Source organism: Miniopterus schreibersii (assembly GCF_964146895.1).
Source record: "Miniopterus schreibersii genome assembly, chromosome: 8".
Classification (NCBI taxonomy): domain Eukaryota; kingdom Metazoa; phylum Chordata; class Mammalia; order Chiroptera; family Miniopteridae; genus Miniopterus; species Miniopterus schreibersii.
Genome location: NC_138109.1, coordinates 22908806 through 22926420, shown reverse-complemented (window position 1 = coordinate 22926420; position 17615 = coordinate 22908806). Strand labels below are relative to the sequence as shown.

General features: G+C 47.5%; 1 protein-coding gene across 3 annotated transcripts; it reads right to left on the bottom strand.

Annotated features, from left to right (window-relative positions):
• Nucleotides 1–4470: 4470 nt before the first annotated feature.
• Nucleotides 4471–14441, bottom strand: PPIE (peptidylprolyl isomerase E). 3 transcript variants are annotated; one of them, XM_081145518.1, is made up of 11 exons: nucleotides 14401–14438; nucleotides 14068–14222; nucleotides 13290–13388; nucleotides 11958–12001; nucleotides 11463–11489; nucleotides 10212–10293; nucleotides 9608–9705; nucleotides 7181–7304; nucleotides 5982–6167; nucleotides 5050–5192; nucleotides 4471–4852 (listed from the first exon to the last, which is right to left on the bottom strand). In XM_081145518.1, exons 1-11 carry the CDS (start codon nucleotides 14421–14423, stop codon nucleotides 4784–4786), a joined length of 1050 nt encoding a protein of 349 aa, XP_081001644.1. In that variant the 5' UTR covers nucleotides 14424–14438; the 3' UTR covers nucleotides 4471–4783. The 3 variants fall into 3 exon arrangements, with proteins under 3 accessions (XP_081001644.1, XP_081001645.1, XP_081001643.1); XM_081145519.1 differs by lacking the exon at nucleotides 14068–14222 and having other exon boundaries at nucleotides 14393–14441; XM_081145517.1 differs by lacking the exon at nucleotides 14401–14438 and having other exon boundaries at nucleotides 14068–14321.
• Between the last annotated feature and the right edge of the window lie 3174 nt (nucleotides 14442–17615).

Below are 17615 nucleotides of genomic sequence, written 5' to 3'. Positions count from 1 at the left end.
CCAGACTGTCTTGAAGGTAGTGAGTTCCCCATCAGTGTGGGGATCTAAGCTTTGGCCCAGATGTTAGGAGACCTGACTTATAAGGTGGCTTCCTCCTCTGGGCCCCATTTCCCACCTTTAACATGAAGGCATGGACTTTCTGATCTCCAGAGGGCCTCAGTCAGGGTATCTGTGTCTGAGCACTGAGCCCAGATGCAGCCTCATAACCTGAACTTGGAGCTCTGGTGGCCATCACAAATCCAAGTCATGAACCAGGTGGCCGTCACGAATTGGCACATAATATGGAACCTATTTGCCACTCTAGTACTTATGTGACAGTTCTCTCTTCCCGACATCAAGGATTGTCTTTTAGGTAACTGTAAAATTGTTAATTTGCCAATTATTTTGACAACTAATTTTTTACTTCCCCTGGTATCTTTAGTGCCCAAATGGTCTGGTGTGGGTTGGGGTGTACCAGAAATGTCTGTCAAATTACCCAAAGGTTTGTAGATATGGAGTACACCTTCCCTAGCAAGCTGTGCACAGCAGGAATGACTAGGAGTAGCAATCCTCCTTTTTTGTGTAGAACAATTGAAAAGTAGTAAGCCCCTGCTTACCTACCTGACTGTCAGACTTCCAGCAACTTCTGAGATCTAGTCACCAAATGAAATCAAATAGAAAAAGCCCTGAGCAGTGAAATAATTGTAGACACAAAGCCCATGCATTTTATTCCATGAATTACCTACTTGCTGAGCCAAGCATGGCAGCTACAGTGGGTGGCCCTGGCTGGCAGGTGCGGAGCACAGATGCCATTATTTCCTTTCCTCTTGCTCAGGGCATGGCTTATCTGGTCCCGCCAGACCAGAGGGATAAATAAGGGTGGTCAGTACAGACCCACTGACAGCAATGAGGAATCAATGACAGTTGGCAGGAAGGGAGGACCCATGGAAACACAGGCTAAGGAGAAGTGCACGGCAGCCTTGGTATTTGCAGTGCAGTGCTGGCCTTGAGACCAAGTGGACAGAATGTCAGTGTTCACTGTCTTCTAACTAAGGTAGGGAAGTCACATGTTCTGGAAAAATCCCTAAGAATCAGGAAAGAGGCAGCATAGCAAGAGTACAGGTTTTGGGAGCCAAATAGATTTGAATCCTGATTCTTAGTACAGCAGGATATTGGCTTTTTCCTTCCAGGCTGTTATAAGGATGGGATATGTACATAAACATTTAGGGCAATGTCTGGATTATAAATGCTTAACAACTGGTACCTGCTGATATTATTACAAATGAATTTGCTAATTTTGAGCCCTTTCCATGCTTGTCTGCTAAACCTCCTCCCAGAATGTGTTTGGTGATGGGTGATGGTGTATTTACTTCAGAGATGGGCTTTGCCATAAAGTATCTACATACTGCCATCCCTTGAGGGCAGGACTTGAATTCTCACCTGCTTGGAAGGCCTGAGGCAAGTGCCCAGTTTTGCTGGCAACGGCCAGGGCTGTGAAAATGGGGATCCCACTATCCTGTAGGGGGCGCTCAGCACCAACCAAGTGCCTCTGAGCAATTGGCAGGGGTTGGTCCATCCCAGGTTTTCCTACTTATGCAAAGGCCTTGTGCAAGCACTTGACCCTTTTTTAAAAATGTGCTTTTCATTTACTACAAAGCTAATGCAGTTTTGGAGGTAAGTTTAAATTAAAAAAATACAATTCAAATCACCGTAGTCCTACGATTCAGATAAACACTATTAATATTTTGTGAATTTATTTTGTTCTCTCCCCCTTTGGATATACATATAAATATAGATGTTTACATATTATAGATAGGTATTTTTTAAAAATTTGTATTTTTACAAAGTACTGTATTAAAGTACTTTGAGATATGCTTTTCCCACTTTCTTATATGGTGAAAATTTCCATTAATAAATATTTTTTAAAAACATGGCTTCCTAGTTTTCTGTCCCCTGAATTCTACAAGACTGTTTTCACCACTTGAAAAGTAGGCCTCGCAATCCCTCCCCCAGCTGGGGTGACTGACAAATGTGTTGAGCCAGCAGCTTCTGGAGGCAGATATGCTGTCAGGGAGGACACTCCAGTCAGGACTGGTCCTGGGACCGCAGTCCGGCGTCTCTTGGTGCAGCTGTCAGAAACCAGCACAAGGACAGGGCCGACCCTAAAGGAGTTGGTGAGGGGATGAATTGGCATAACTGACCCCATGTCCTCCGCCCTGGTACTGGGGCTACAGGATCGTGGACTAGGAGGCCACTTTAGATGGGTGCCAGGCAGTCCCAGGAAAGCAGTTTTGACCTTCAGGCTGCAGCAAAGGCGCCACAGCACGCTGGGGTCCACTTCCCACAGGCCAGAGTCCCCTTGAGCAACAGGGGCTGGTGCTATGCTGAGTAGCTGAAGTAGGCAGCCAGCTTTCTGCTCCTCAGGCTGAGGTCCTTGGGCCTCCCTGCCGTAGACTGAGCCTAGAGCCCAGTAAACCTCCCAGGACTTCATTATGACGCGTGTGGGACAGGCCAAGTTTCTGGTTTCAGCCCTGCCATGTCCCGGGTGACCTTTGCAGTCATGTACCCTGAGCCTTGGTTTACCTCTGTAGAGGGTTCAGGTGTGGACACAGTGAGGTAACACCAGTGGACACCCTGGTAGACCCCTGGGAGGGGAGGTGGCACCTAATGACTCCAAACCTGCTGAGCTTTCCAAACTTAGGAAAATTGGTCTCAATCTCCTTAGGCCTTCAGGGAAGAGCAGAAAGTGGCAGGGTCATCTTCACAGGAGTTGGTCCTCTCGGGAAGCTGGCTGTGCTAAATTTTCCATACACATCCTTTCCTGGCTCTTGTAAAAGCCCTGAAGTCACTGCCATCACCCCCACTTCACTGAAGCCTGCCCGCACCTGTGAGTGACCTGCCATGGCTGTGGCGTACACTGATGGGGCCCTCTGCTTGCAGGGTCTCTTTTGGGAGCTCAGGGGTAACCATGTGGCACATCCTAGCCACAGGGAGACAGAAACCTGGCCAACTGCAGCAGAGGGAGCTCAGCTGAAGGCTGGGAGTCCATTTGGTACATGGGAGCCAGAGGCAGGGCCAGAATGCCATCATCCTAAGTAGGAGCTATCCTGGGTTCACAGGGCCAGGGGACAGCAGGCCTCTCCTGCCTCCTGCACATCCCAAGATTAAAAAACCCAGCCCAGTGGATTCTGAACGGTGTGGCTACAGGACTCAGTCCCTGCTCAGAGCCTTCGGCAGGTGCAGGATCTTTAAAACCACCTGGCCAACCAGAATATGGAAGGGGAAAGAAGTCAGCCCACCTTGGCTCCAGGCAGTGGCTGCACACAGCAGGAACAGACTGTGAGCTCAGCATGGGGGTAGGACCATTTATCGCATTCAGGGGTCAGCAAACTTTCTGTAAACGTTCAGGTAGTAAATATTTTGGGGGCTGTGTTGCTTAATTTTAAGTGTCAACTTGGCTAGGCCATGGTATCCAGTTTTTGGTCAAACACCAGTCCAGATGTTGCTGTGAAGGTATATTTCAGATGTGATTAACATTTAAATCGGTACAGCTGAAATAAAGCAGATTACTCTCCATAATGTGGGAAGGCCTCAAGAGAGAAAAGACTGAGGTCACCAGTTTTTTCTGGGATTTACTTTATTTGGTAGAATAAACAGATTTTACCAGAAGAAATGTCTAGGAACCACACTGGTGGGCTCAGGAGAAGTCCTAGCAGCAAAGGCCTCACCCAAGGGAGGAGGTATCCTGCTTCCAGACGGCCTTTGGACTTGAACTGCAACATCAACTCTTCCCTGGGTCTCCAGCATGCTGGTCTGCCCTGCAGACTACAGACTTGACAACTCCACGATCATAGAACAATTCCTTAAAATACGTCTCTCTCTACATATACATATATACAATGTCCTATTGGTTCTGTTTCTCTGGAGAACTCTAATATTGGGACCATTCAGTGTCACCAATTACTCAACAATGCCGCTGTAGTGAGAAAGTAGCCAGAGACACTAAGTAACGAAGATGTGGCTGTGTTCCAATAAAACTTTATTCATAAAAACAGGCAGCAGGCTGGACTAGGCTGAGGTAGTATGCTGACCTCCTGTGTCCTGACACATAAGCATAGTATCTGGCATGGAAAAGGCACTCTGAATTATAAATGTAACCTTTTTAATTCTGTAGAATAAAAGTGAACAAATAACTGAATCCCTGAGACTCGTAAGTACACTTGCTGGCTATGACTAGCCAGCTTCAGTTTAGAAGCAGAGGCAACAAATGGGAATTTTTCCACTGTCTTTGACTTTCTTTGTCCTGACAGTGGTCTGACAAGCATATCTGGCTTGAAGATACATCACCTGGCATCTCAGGGAATCGTCCCAAGAAAGGAAAGGAAAGCTATGGGGAAGACACTATGCCCTACCTCTACCAGCCTATCTCAGAATCACGCTTAGCCACAGTGCAATCTCTGACAACTCCCAGGAACTAGCTGGAGGCAGCAGTACAGCAACTAGGATTTATTTTACCATAAGAAACGTCCAGGAGCCACACTCGGGGGCCCAGGAGAGGCCCTGGCAGCAAAGGCCTAGAAAGGCCACGCACGGCCGTCCAGGATGGGGAGGGTGGCACCTGTGCCTGCTCCCGGGCCCACAGCCATGCTTGGGAAAGAGCCAGAGGAAGCCCAGGTCACTCCTGCAGAGGAGATGCTCCCAGCTGACCCCAAGAAGGGCCACAGCACAGACCCGGTTAACAAGTGCTGGATCCCCGGGGCCATCGACTCCTGGATACACAGGCGCAGTGCAGAGAAAGTGCCTCTCACACGTACTCCCCACAGTCGGAGATGATCACCTTCTCCTTTGGCTTCCCGTCCTTGCTGCCCTGGGCCTTTGTGGGAAGAGCAGAAGAAAAGAAACCAAGGAGGGAGGGTGAAGATTAAAGGGGGCTCGGAACACTCACCCTCCCATGCCCAGCCTGAGCAGAGGCAGCTCCTCCTGGAGCAGCTGGGCCCCTCTCCAGGCCACAGGGGGGCTGCTCCCGCCATCCCACAGGGCTGTGCACCGAGGGCCTGGGCAGCCACCCACCTCAATCTGCCGCAAGACATCCAGGCCTTCCGTGACCTCCCCGAATACCACGTGCTTGCCGTCCAGCCAATCCGTCTTGTCACACGTTAGGAAGAACTGGGAGCCGTTGGTGTTTGGGCCCGAGTTGGCCATGGAGAGCAGGCCTGGGGGAGGGAAGGAGCAGGTCAGCTCCCTCCACCCCGGCTCCCTCACCAGGCCAACTCTGGACGGACAGACCGTGCGGATGCCTGTCTTCCACTTGATTGACAGTGAAACGGTGAGCAGGGTTGTTTCAATCATTTTCTACTGATTTAACCCTTCATTCACTCAACACATAGTTACTGTCTACTTTGTAACCAGACCCGTGTTGAGCCCTGAGGACAGGGGTCCCAGCTGTGGTGGAGCTTAGTCTAGAGGACAAGAGTCACTCAAGAGAGAACTGTGCTGTGACAGCCATGACAGAGCAAAGCTCAGGGACAGACATCTGTGCACACACTGGAAGCACAGAGGCAGTCACGTGAGGGTGTGTGTATGTGTGTGACGTATGCTGGTGCCACTGTCATGAAAGGCGCTCCGGAGGAGGGGCCATCTGAGTTTAGTCTGAGGCCCGGGTGCTCCTCACTGGGCCTCTGCACCGCGCTCCCCGGGACGCGGACTGTCCCGTTCTCCTCTCACTGCCGGAGCAGAGCCGCCGCCTGGCACCTAACACACCAGCCTGTGAATATGTTTTAAATATTCAAATATCTACTGTGTGTTTACTTTGTGTCAGACGCTGCTCCAGAACAGTGGTGAAGGGAAAGCCTGCTCCAGCCAGGCTGACCCTTTTCCTCTGTTCACTCGCCGGGTCTCCTCCAAACCCGACCCCTTGACCAGAACCGCAGTGTCACTGCATCCTGCACAGCTGTCCTGCCCTGGCCTGGGCCCCACTTGTCACACTACTCATCAGGTCCCACCTGGTCCCGTGTGCTTGAGGATAAAGTTCTCGTCATCGAACTTCTTCCCATAGATGGACTTGCCCCCGGTGCCATTGTGGTTCGTGAAGTCGCCGCCCTGGCACATGAACTGGGGGATGATGCGATGGAAGCTGCTCCCCTTGAAGCCAAAGCCCTTCTCATGGGTGCACAGGCAACGGAAATTCTCTGGGGTGGAGAAAGGAAAAGGCGCTCAGGTTAAAATACAAACTAACAGCCCGGCCGGGCATGGCTCAGCGGCTGAGCATCAACCTATGATCCAGGAGATCAGGGTTCGATTCTCAGTCAGGGCACATGCCTGGGTTGCAGGCTTGATCCTCAGTAGGGGGTGTGCAGGAGGCAGCCAATCAATGACTCTCTCATCACTGATGTTTTTATCTCTCTTTCTTTCTCCTTTCCTCTCTCTGAAATCAATATATTAAACAAACAAACAAAACCTCCCTGTAACTAAATTCTGAAAACTATTATTTAAAAAATTTTTCATTTTAAGTTTTTGTGATCCTGGTATCTTAAAGGGCTACAGGGGAGTCTGAGGATATGCATTCTAGCTCCACTCCACACTAAACTGGTGGTAATTTTCTAAAAGAAAAATCAAACAGGATCTTAGAAGAAAATACAGGGGCAAATCTTTGTGACTTTGGATTTGGCAACTGTTTCTTAAATATGGCCCCAAAAAGCATTGATAAAAGAAAAAATATATAAATAAGACTTCATCAAAATTAAAAACTTTTATGCATCAAAGGACATTCTTAGAGTAAAAAGGCCACTCAGAACAGGAGAAAATATTTGCAAATCATATCTGATAAGGGTTTAATATCCAGAATATATAAAGAACTCCTACATCTCAACAACAAAAAACCAAACATCCCAGTTAACAAATGGGCAAAAGACTGGAATAGACATTTCCCCAAAGAAGATATACAAATGGCCAATAAAGCACACGAAAAGATGCTCAACATTAGTCATCAGAGAAATAAATCAAAACCATAATGACACACCACATCCACTGGGATAGCTATGATAAGCAAAAAATAACAAGTGTTGGTGAGGAGGTGATTTCAGGATTGAATCTACTCAGCTCAGAAACAATGTAAGGGCACCAGAACTAAGGCATCGGAGAACCCTGGGAAGGCTCACTGCTCAGCCAGCACTTCCTGCAGTCCTGCCCGGAGCCTGCTCACCTGCCGTCATGGGAACGACATCTGAGCGCAGGAGTATCTGGATGCGGCCAGCTGGCTTGTTCCCAATCTTGATGTCCATGTACACCTGAGGATTTGACCGGGCCTTTTTGGCAGTGGGCTCTCCCTAGGTGCAAAAGAAATCGCTATGTCAGAGAGAAAAGCCTCGCTCCCCAAATAGGACAGCGAGTGTTCTTCTGAATACACACCCAGAACCCAAATGCAGGGAGCAGGCTAGAGCAAGTGCCGACAGGGGAGGTCTTGGCCCCGACAGGCCTGCGGGAGGCAGAGGCCATGGCCATAGCACCGAGCTGGACATCAGTGACAGGAGACCTCAGCACTAATGTGAGCCCCACCCTGCAGGCACGTTCTCTTATCACACTCCCCTCAGACCCTTCGGCTTGCTCCACCCTCCCTGCAGTCACGGAGTAACACTGTTCTGGCCCAATGCAACTCTCAGCGCCTCCAAACCCAGCTCAAGCTCACCCACCTCACTCCAGTTAAATGGACCCTTTCATGTAACACCATCCCCTCCTTCTGTGCTTAGCTCTGTGTATCCAAAGGCTGGCTACAATGGAATCAAGGAGGGCAGCCCTCTGGCTTGGGCCTAAGTGCTCAGAAGACAACGAAGGGAGTTGAGGGGGGCCTTGCCTTATCCCTAAGTGGACAAAGCTAAGCAGAGGATAAGAGACATTTAATGCATCCATCACATTTGTTCCAAAAAGAAAAGTCAAAGGTAATTTGTCTGTGGTTTAGTTTAACAAATGTACTGGGGATATTATTACTATCATTTATTACTAACAGTAGCAGTAGCATAGTAGTAGCAGCAAATACTCACATAGCACTTACCATGTACAGAATACTATTCTAAATGTTTTAGGTATATTAGCTCATTTAATCCTCATAACCACCCTGGAGGTCAGGACCACTGCTATCCCGTTTTATAGATGGGGAAACCGAGGCATAATGAAGTTTAGTAACTTGCTCACAATCACAGAGATGGTGATAAAGTTGGCATTCAAACCTAAACCACTCATACCACCCTGGCAGTCCATGCTCTTAATTGTATTACCCCACCTGACATCCTTATTAACAAGATGCATGATACAAGGCCCCTATCCTCACAGAGTTTGCTGCCTAGAAAGGGAAAGGCAATAAGCACTTGAGTAGCCTGTACAAAAGCAAAGAGAGAAATACAAAGGCCTCGTTTTACCAGAGTGTAAAGTGGGGACTGCAATGTGGCGAGGTGAGGTGGGCAGGGTCAAGACTTGGAGAGTCCCTTTGGTCTTTATCCCATGGGACAGGTGATGGGGAGCCACAGAAAAGTTCCCAGCAGGGTCAGATGATTGGTCCTGTGCTTTAAAAAGATTATTGTAGCTGTCTTTATGAAAGACTGGAGGAGAGCAAGATTCCAGCCAGAAGACTAGTTAAGGAGCTATTGTAATTACCCAAAGAGGTAATTAGAGATGAGAGGCTAATTAGGATGATGGGACAATCAGGGAGGAGGGACTCAAGGAAGACTTAAGAGAAAAACCAGCAGAATGTGATGATATAGTGTCTCTGTTTTAAAGAGGGGTCTAGATGATCTAGGGTTATTCTACTGACTGTGAGGGCCATTCATGTGCTCTGCTTTGTATCCAAATTTCTGGCTTGGGTCAATGTGTGGATGGATGGTGGCAAATTAACAAGCTTGAGAATACTGGAAGAAAAGGATTGGAGAAGGGAGAGTGCCCATTTCAGGCAGCCTCAAGCTGCCCGTGAGGCTTGCACACAATGTCCGAACCTCAACACTAGAAATAGAGACCATGAAAGTCAACAGCACAGGAGAGGATGTGAAAAATCAGCCACCATTTTGGCTGAAAGAAGTGAGTGATGCCATGAGCCAACCAAGAAGCAACATTCACATGGGGAGGGAAAAAGCCTGAGAAGCAATGATCAGAGAGAGAGGCATGCTGAGAACCAGGAGAAAGTGCCAAGGCAGGGTTCTCTGAGGAAGCGAGAGCGTCAAAACTGTGTAGAGACCACAGGGATGGTACCACTGCCCTGTCCTGACTCTCCTGTGTTGGGCAAGACCAGGAATACCATGAGCCTGTCATCAAAGGCTTCAGTGAAGGAGGGGGGCTATCAGGAGGGGTGAAGAGGCACACTCACCACCCTTCCTCCTGGCGGGCTCCCTCCCCGTCAGCTGCCAGTCACAAGTCAGTACCCAAACCGAGCTGAGAAGCCGGCAAGCTCATTACGCAGAGCGCAAGGATGAGAGGCTTAAAGCTTCTCTCTTTAGTTCACTCAACACTGCCTTCACCAAAGTACTAAGAATTCACTTTTCATTCTCTCTGCTTGGAGACATGTATTTTCAAATTTTCATAAAACTAAAAGAAGTCTCCTATGGAAGCGCCAGCCGCCCCTGCAGAAGCGCGCCTTCGATCTCACCTCCTGCGTTTCCGCTCTGGGAGGCTCTGACCCCTCCTCTTTGTTCTCTTCCAGAGTCTTCCCAGAGAACCTCTTCAACCAGTCATCATCTGACCAAACTGAAGGGAAAGAAGCAAATGGATGTTAAGGGACTCACGCTCTCAGCCCACTGCTCATCGGCTGCTTTGGTCAGCAAAGCGGAACATACTCTGCAGCCCTCTTGGCCTCAGGGTTCCGCTGGGGAACTCCCAAGGGCAAGGCAAGTTCCACTGGGAAGGGGAGCCCCGAAGGCCAGTTCTCAACAGGGCCACGTGAAAAAGCGATGTCAAAGGGCAAGGCGAGGTCTTGCCAGTTCTAGCCCTTGGTGGAACACCCCAGGAATGAGAAAACTGGGAAAGATCAGGGATCACGCAGAGTTTCTCTGTAATGGAAACAACTACCCTGAGAAGCTCAGACTCTTTTTATTCCCCATGAAGGTGGTGCGTGCCCTTCAGCAACGTGAACCATCCTCTACTCCTATTCACCAGGAGTGGCAGTCAGCACTTACTTCCATGTAATAGGAATAAAAACGCAACTATGGCCACACTGGAGGACACGATGGGGGATCTGTGGTGGCCCCTCTCACCTGGTCTGGAAGAGCCTTCCTTAATCCTCATTGGTTTGGCCAAATTAACACGAATTGTCCGTCCAAAGAGCTCAGATTCATTCTGAAAAGATTGAAAATTCAGCTGCTTAAACTCTGTTAGGGCAAAAGAGAGTCAGACAGTTTTTCCATTTGCTACTGATATACCTGAGACATGCTCCTGATTTGTTCTCCCTTAATCCCTGAGCCCCTAACAGCAAGCTCTGCACCCACCACAAAGCAGCCCGTGGGCTGCAGGGAGTTGCCTCCCTGGAGCCATCACACACCTCCTGTTTTTCAATGCCAGCAAAGAACTGTGCTACCAATAGTAACTCTGGGGTCAGAGATTCAGGGTAAAAATAGTTTCCAAGTACCCGAGTTCACCTGCAGAAGTCAAGATCAGCTCTGAAATGGTGAGAAATGAACTCTCTCCAAGAGCTGAGGAATATGTTCGGTGAATGGGTAAGAGAGACCAGGAATAAAGGAGAACCTCACTATCCAAAGGCAATTGGTACTAGGAAAGGTCACTTAACATGAATCAGTTTAGAGCAGTGAAGAAAATTTTCATGGTAAAAAGTAAAGGAAGAAAGGTTTGACTGGGACTTTACTGTGATGAAACTAAAAATAATGAAAATAAATTTCTTATAGTTCAAATACAGGTTTAACTATGCACGAATTTGTAGAACAAATATGTACTGGGTGCTGATTAATTTGCAGTATTTTTTCCAACAAAATTCTATCAACAGTATATGACATCTTCGCACTTTATATCTGATATTAAAAGCACAGGGATCTCAAAGAGGGTACAAATACTGAAGAGCTTCATCATTTCCCCCAAGGACCTCTCCAGGACATTAAAATCATTTGCATCAGTACCACACCGTCACGATCCTTACTGAATTTCTCTTATCAATTGTTAACTGGTCTAACACTTCATGAAATCCTCCCTCTTCTGCAAAATATGCAATTTCACTGTGCAATTAATTTGAATAGTGTTCGCAATTTATTATCCTAGACATGGGGTGGTCAGTGACAGATTGGCCAATGAGGATGATTAGTATTTATACTATTGTTAAATGGGGAAGGATGTTTGAGTAAGGAGTAATCTTATTAAAGTGATTAATTCACACAATGACAATTTAACTTCCCCATGCAACCTTGTATCTTTGGAGGTTCAGCAAACCAATATATGAACAAGGACCCCTCTGTACCACCAAAACCAACTTCGGCAAGAAGGAAGATTACTGTTCATACCATGTTGTCGATAGCTGCTGCAGCATCCTGCCAAGAGAAGACAACGTACAAATTTAGCTTCTTGTGGTATCTAAACATAGGGTAGAACCCTCCCCCCAAAAAAATCAAAACAGGAAAAAGTCACCTCTGTATTTCCTGCCTAGGTTGCGTGTATGTCTAACAAAGAGTGCTTTCTGGCTGACTTTAGAGCTGGTGGTACAGCAATTTGCCACCTAGTGGAAGGCATAAGAAATAATTGCCAGTGCTGCCAGGCAAAAACGCTCATGAGCAGGGCTGCAAGAGCAAGAGGGGCAGGACCTGGCAGGTCTGGGGTGTTAACCACAGTCTACAATTTGATTAAGTGAGGGAACTTTTTCTTCAGAGAGCAGTTCGTGTCCTCTGGAAGCATCAGCATGAGACCCAGAAACCTAACCAAATGGAGAACAGTTCCCTTTGTAATAAGTAATAACACTAACATGAGCCAAAGATGAAACATAGGAAACAGAATTTTCTCACCTCTGCCAACTCAAATTCAACAAAAGCAAATCCTCGGTGCTTTTCTGAAAAAAGGGAACACAAAAACAAGTAATTACCGCTTAGGGCAATGGGAAGAAACAGATGGTCACAAGGAAAGTGAAGCCAGTCACAAGCCATAGCCAGACATTAGAAATTCTACCCAACCCCTATTTCAGAAGAAGAAATCTCATTCTTTAATTCTTCCTAGTTTAAACATTTCAAGCTATATTAAACTTTATTTTTAAGTGAACATAGCTAAATAATGAACTATAGTTTTAATCTTTAAAATAAGCATTCAATTCTACCAAAGCCAAATTAAAACCTTAACCTTTGCATGTAAGACGAATAGAAAAATGAAGTCATTTAACCTATTCATTCCAAATATACATTTTGGGCATCAACTGTACATGAAGGATGAATCCTGGATAAGGATACTCATTTTTTATCCTCAGGAGAATGCTGAACTACCTAGAAAGGCCAAGCACAACAGGGTTAATTTAATCACCCAACTAACTTTACAGAACCAATTACAGCCTTCTTGTTTTTTACAGGTAAAGATCCCAGGCCCAGAGAATTTAAAGACCTTGCTGCCCGGCCGGGCGTGGCTCAGCGGTTGAGCCTCGACCTGGGATCCAGGCGATCGGGGTTCGATTCCCGGTCAGGGCACATGCCCGGGTTGTGGGCTCGATCAATGACTCTCTCATCATTGATGTTTCTATCTCTCTCTTTCCCTCTCCTTTCCTCTCTCTGGAATCAATAAAGATATATTAAAAAAAAAAAAAAAAAAAGACCTTGCTAACATCCATGCAGGGTCGATGATAGAGCTGGGCCCAAAACTCCAATCTTAAAAATGACAGCAAAGGTAAAATAGAAAACTGAACTGTAACTGTGGTATCTATGAAAGGAAAACTTGCCCAGGTGCACAGTGGCCAAGTCCCCATTGTTAGGGCCAGGCTTTCCTGCTGCCCTGTTTAATAATAGCACAGCTGCCAAGAAGGGAGCAGGTATAGTGGGGTACCCAGTAGATAGTTTGAAACAACAGGTCCACTTTGAGACCCATGTAGCTCAAAATCTATCTTCCTACTAGGCTACTGAAAATTGTTTGATCTCAAATTCAATAGATGGGCCTCTGCCGAGTTATGTTACAGTTCACAACCACAAGCCCAGAGCACTGCTTCTGCATCAAGATCATTGTCATGCTGCCCTACTGAGCACCCTCCAGAACTTTCCTCCATCCCAACCATATAATACACTATGATAGGACTTAAACATTTTTTTAATAGTTCTTTTCCCAGTAGGATTCTGACCATAAGAGACACTAAAAGGATTCACCTGTTTCATAATCCAGAGGAATCTGAATATCTGTGATGTCTCCAAAAGGAATAAAAGCAGCATGAAGAACTTTGTCGTCCACCTCCTCTGCAAGGCCACCTGCAAAGAAGCCAAGGGCCTTCTGAGCCACAATCTTTTATTCTCTTGAGAAATCCCTGCAGCCAGTTAGCATCCTAGAGCTAAGAGGAGCAGTTGTTCCATCCAGTCCTTTGGGTACAGAAGCACCCCCCTCATCTGCTCCCTCACCCATACTTATGAAACATACTGGTCTCTTCGCCCTTCTCACAGACCCTCATCTAGCCCCAGAATTACTGCAATAGCTTCTTAACTGATCTCCCTCTTCTCTCCAGTGTCAACTAGAACGATCCTGAGAACGTGCAGATTTTAACCCATCTCTTCCCTGCTTATACTCCTTCAAAGGTTTCCTACTGTCCTCAGGATAAAGTCCAAACTCCGTAGCAGGCTCTTCCTAACTGGAGCCCTGCCCACCTCTTCAGCCGTTCCCCCCCCTCCCCAATTCTCTGGGTTCCCGTAAAATGACCCACTTGCTCACAAGTGTAAGGCTACTTCACACCTTTGAGCTTTTGCTCTTGCTGCTCCCTTTCAGTAAACACACATGCCCCTATTTTGGCTACCTGGCTAAACCCGGATCAGCAGCTCCAGCGTCACCGCATCCTTAAAGTTTGCTCTCACCCTCTCCATATGGAGGGATCCTTTCTCCCCGAACCCCACCAAAGCGCTCATCAAACTGTGCTGCTTAAGTTATTCTCACTTCTACCTGGCTGGTCTGAGGACCCCTTCCTTTGGGGCAGGGGCCAGGGCTGAGCCGCCGCTGCAAGTGAATGTTTGTAAAATGAATGGGCGCGAGGATCCGGAGGCGCACAGCATTCCTCTACCGGTTCCCAGGGCCCAGGAGGTGAAGGGGTCAGCGGGCTGGGAAGGAAGCCGGAAAGACCTCTACGTCTCGGGCTAACATCTGAAGCAAAGCTATACCGCATGGAGCCCGCCTAGACAGCTACTCGCCGCCCTCCGCTTCCGGGCCCACTCCCGGGCCCCCTCGATCGGGTTCGCCCAGTCCCCTCCCGGCGCCCGCGCCTGCTCACCCACGTACAGCACACGCTTGGTGGTGGCCATCTTGCTCCCGCGCTCTCCCTCCGGAAGCCGGCGCCCGGCCCGCCCCTTCCCACGGCCCCGCCCCCTTTCACACGGCCCCGCCCCTCCGCCGGGCCCGCCCCGCCCTGCGTCCCTCGCGTCTCTGCGCCCGTAGACCCCGCCCACTCACGCGCGGGCTCGCGGGCCTCCAGCTGCTGGGAAGCGTGCGGCGCCGCGGGAGGTGAGTTGCGGCTCGGGCGGGAGGAGCTGCAGGGTGCGGGCGCTCCGGGTCCCGGCGCTGCTGGAAACACTGCGGGGCCCAATGAGTAGGGGTCCGCAAATAATAAACTAGGGCCCGCGGGCAAATCCTGGCCGGCTGTCTTTGGATATTCTGCAAGCTAGGACTGAGTTTTACATTTTTAAATAGTTGAGAAAAATACTAAAACAAGAATAGCTCGTGACACGTGAAAATGTATGAAGTTCAAATTTCAGTGTCCATAATAAAGTTTCATGGGAACACAGTCACGCTCATTCCTGTATCTCTGAACAAAATGAGTTACAAAATAGCCCTCCTGAAAAAAACCCGAAAACCCCAAAAACCTATGGCCCACAGGGCCTAAAATATTTACCACTTGCTCTTTAGGAAAAAAAACCTGTGGACTCTTGGAATAAACCAGCGAATACATAAATCACAGATTGACATATGTGGTAGAAAGTTATGGGGCCACCTGTTTCAGATAGAGCAGTGGGTTAGGACCTCCCTGAGGTCACAGTTCAGCTGAACCCTGAAGGAAGGGGACCAGAGAGGAGGAAGCAGGGAAGAGGGATCAGAGAGAGGAGGCAGCTGCTGCACACTCAAGGAACTGAAAGGCCGGAGCGTGGGGGGCATGACATCTGGCAGGAAAGGTGGGCAGGAGCCACACCATGCAGGTCCCTGTGAGCCATGCGGAGGATTTAGGAGCATTAAGAAGCTACTAGAGGTTCTAACAGGTAGTGTTCACAGTCACATTTATGTTCTAAAATGTGCTCTCTGACCACTGCCTGGAATGGATTGGGTGGAACCGTGGAGACTAGGAGGTTAACGCAGTAGACTAGGGAAGAGTTGATTGTGGCTTTCTCCCTCCAATCCTAACCTGGTCGAGGTTAGGACAGTTCAGCCATTCAATACCTGAAGGCTACCATTGAGAATGCCAGGAGAGGGGAAGGAGAGGTAACAGTGAGCAAATTCAGTCCACACTGAGAGGGGAATGGTGGGAATATAAAAAGCCATAAAAATTCTCATATGTATATATTCATATATACAATAAAATGCAATATGATTAGAAAGAGGAGATGAACACATATAGAACACAACTGCCCAGTGTCAGGCCTAGTGCTAGGCCGCTATTCCATAGACGTTTAGTTCTCATGAACTTTTTCAGATACAGTTTACCATCCCGTTTGACCTATCACACCCAATGAGCTCACATTAGCAAACGGTAACTGAGTATTTGAGTTTGTTTATTGAATATACAAACCTGCAATAACTGTCTTTAGTGGCACAGCTCTCTTCTAAAGACTATATTACCACTTTTGGAGGGATTCCCAAAGTGACTGGGCCAACGGGCATGCATATCAAAGCAGTTATGATTATTATAACCACACTACCTCTCTCAGAAAATATTCTAGAAACATTAGATGTTCCTAGATGTCAATGTTTAGATCTTTCTTTGAGGTTAGTGATGATCTCAAGCCTAAAAGCAGATCCCTAACAGCTACAGAAAGGATTCATATCTTTTTTGGAAATCCATTAAATTTTGGAAATCCCATCTTTAGAAACTGTTAGGTAAGTGACATGAGTGGGGGAGTGGGACACATGGGCTTCTGAAGGGAGCAGTTAGACATCATGACCACACTTTATATCTACTTTTATTTTTTTTAAATACCTTTATTGATTTCAGAGAGAGGAAAGGAGAGGGAGAGAGAGAGAAACATCAGTGATGAGAGAGTCATTGATCGGCTGCCTCCTGCACGCCCCCAACCAGGGATTGAGCCTGCAGCCCGGGCATGTGCCCTGACCGGGAATCGAACTCTGATCGCCTGGATCCTAGGTCGACGCTCAACCGCTGAGCCATGTCCGGCTGGGCTATATTTACTTTTAAAAATCCCCCTCTCTCCTACTAGAGAAGGAACATTTTGAGAGCATAGACCATGTCAGTTTGTTTACCTCTGTAACTCCAACCCACACTGCACAATTCCTTGGCATTTAGTGGAGTTTTAATATCTGATGAATGAAGCAGAGAAAAGCTTCTTTCACATAATGTTAAAATGGAAAATTCTATTAATAGCACATTGGGTGCCTGGTCCTCATTTGCAGAGGCTGAATCACAGGACGTGGGCTGCCACCATTGGAGGTACATTTATGTGGAGCCATAGCCCAAGGAGGAGCATGAGCAGTGCTAAGTGCTGCACAGCAGTGGGAACCCCTAAAGAAAAGAACAAGCCAAATGAAAGCCCATCACTCTCAGCAACCACAGTCTCCAGGAGTCTTCTGTTCAATGGTTGAACCTTTGATCCAGTAGTTGTCCCATGGAAACTGTTTGAAGGACTAGAAGCTAAGACATTCTCTTTACTAGCCAGGGACACTTCTTCACTGGTAACAGGAGAAACTGATGTCCCGGTCTGCCAAAACCTAGAGCTGATGGTCACTTTCCCTGCCTTACGCTATCATCTCACAGCACTGGATGCACCAATGCCCTGGACTCCAATTCTAGGTATGGCAGATTCCAAATTCTCAGACAGTGTTCGGAACTTGAGCCACCATCAGAATCATCTGGGGGCTTGTTAAAACACAGATTTCTGGGCTCCACTTCCAGAGTTGCTGATTTAGTAGGTCCATGGTGGAGCTGGGAACTAGTGACATTGAAGCTGCTGGCTGGGGAGGCACACTTTGAGAACCACTTTTTCCAAGTCATGACCTATCAAGAGCAGGGCAATATAAACAGTCTATTATGTGTGCAAACAATAAAGGGGTATTTTGTCTGTAGAAAATTTCCAAACAATAATAAGATAACTAGAGAATCAGTCATGTTTTATCATGATCATGCTTAGGCAACTCTGAACAATGTGAGTTACAAAATACCCCTCCTGAAAAAAACCAAAAAAACTTTCAATGGTTTTTGAAATAAGTCCTGTGACTACTCTTGACTATGGTTCAAAGTAGCACATTTTTATCACTTAGCCTTTATAAATATT

Coding starts and splice junctions, on each gene's coding strand:
- PPIE (XM_081145517.1), bottom strand. CDS start 14,287: ATGCGGTATAGCTTTGCTTCAGATGTTAGCCCGAGACGTAGAGGTCTT. Junction 10,294..11,462: donor CAGCAGCTATCGACAACATG/GTATGAACAGTA, acceptor CAATCTTTTCAG/AATGAATCTGAGCTCTTTGG. Junction 5,193..5,981: donor CCTCAAGCACACGGGACCAG/GTGGGACCTGAT, acceptor TCCCTCCCCCAG/GCCTGCTCTCCATGGCCAAC.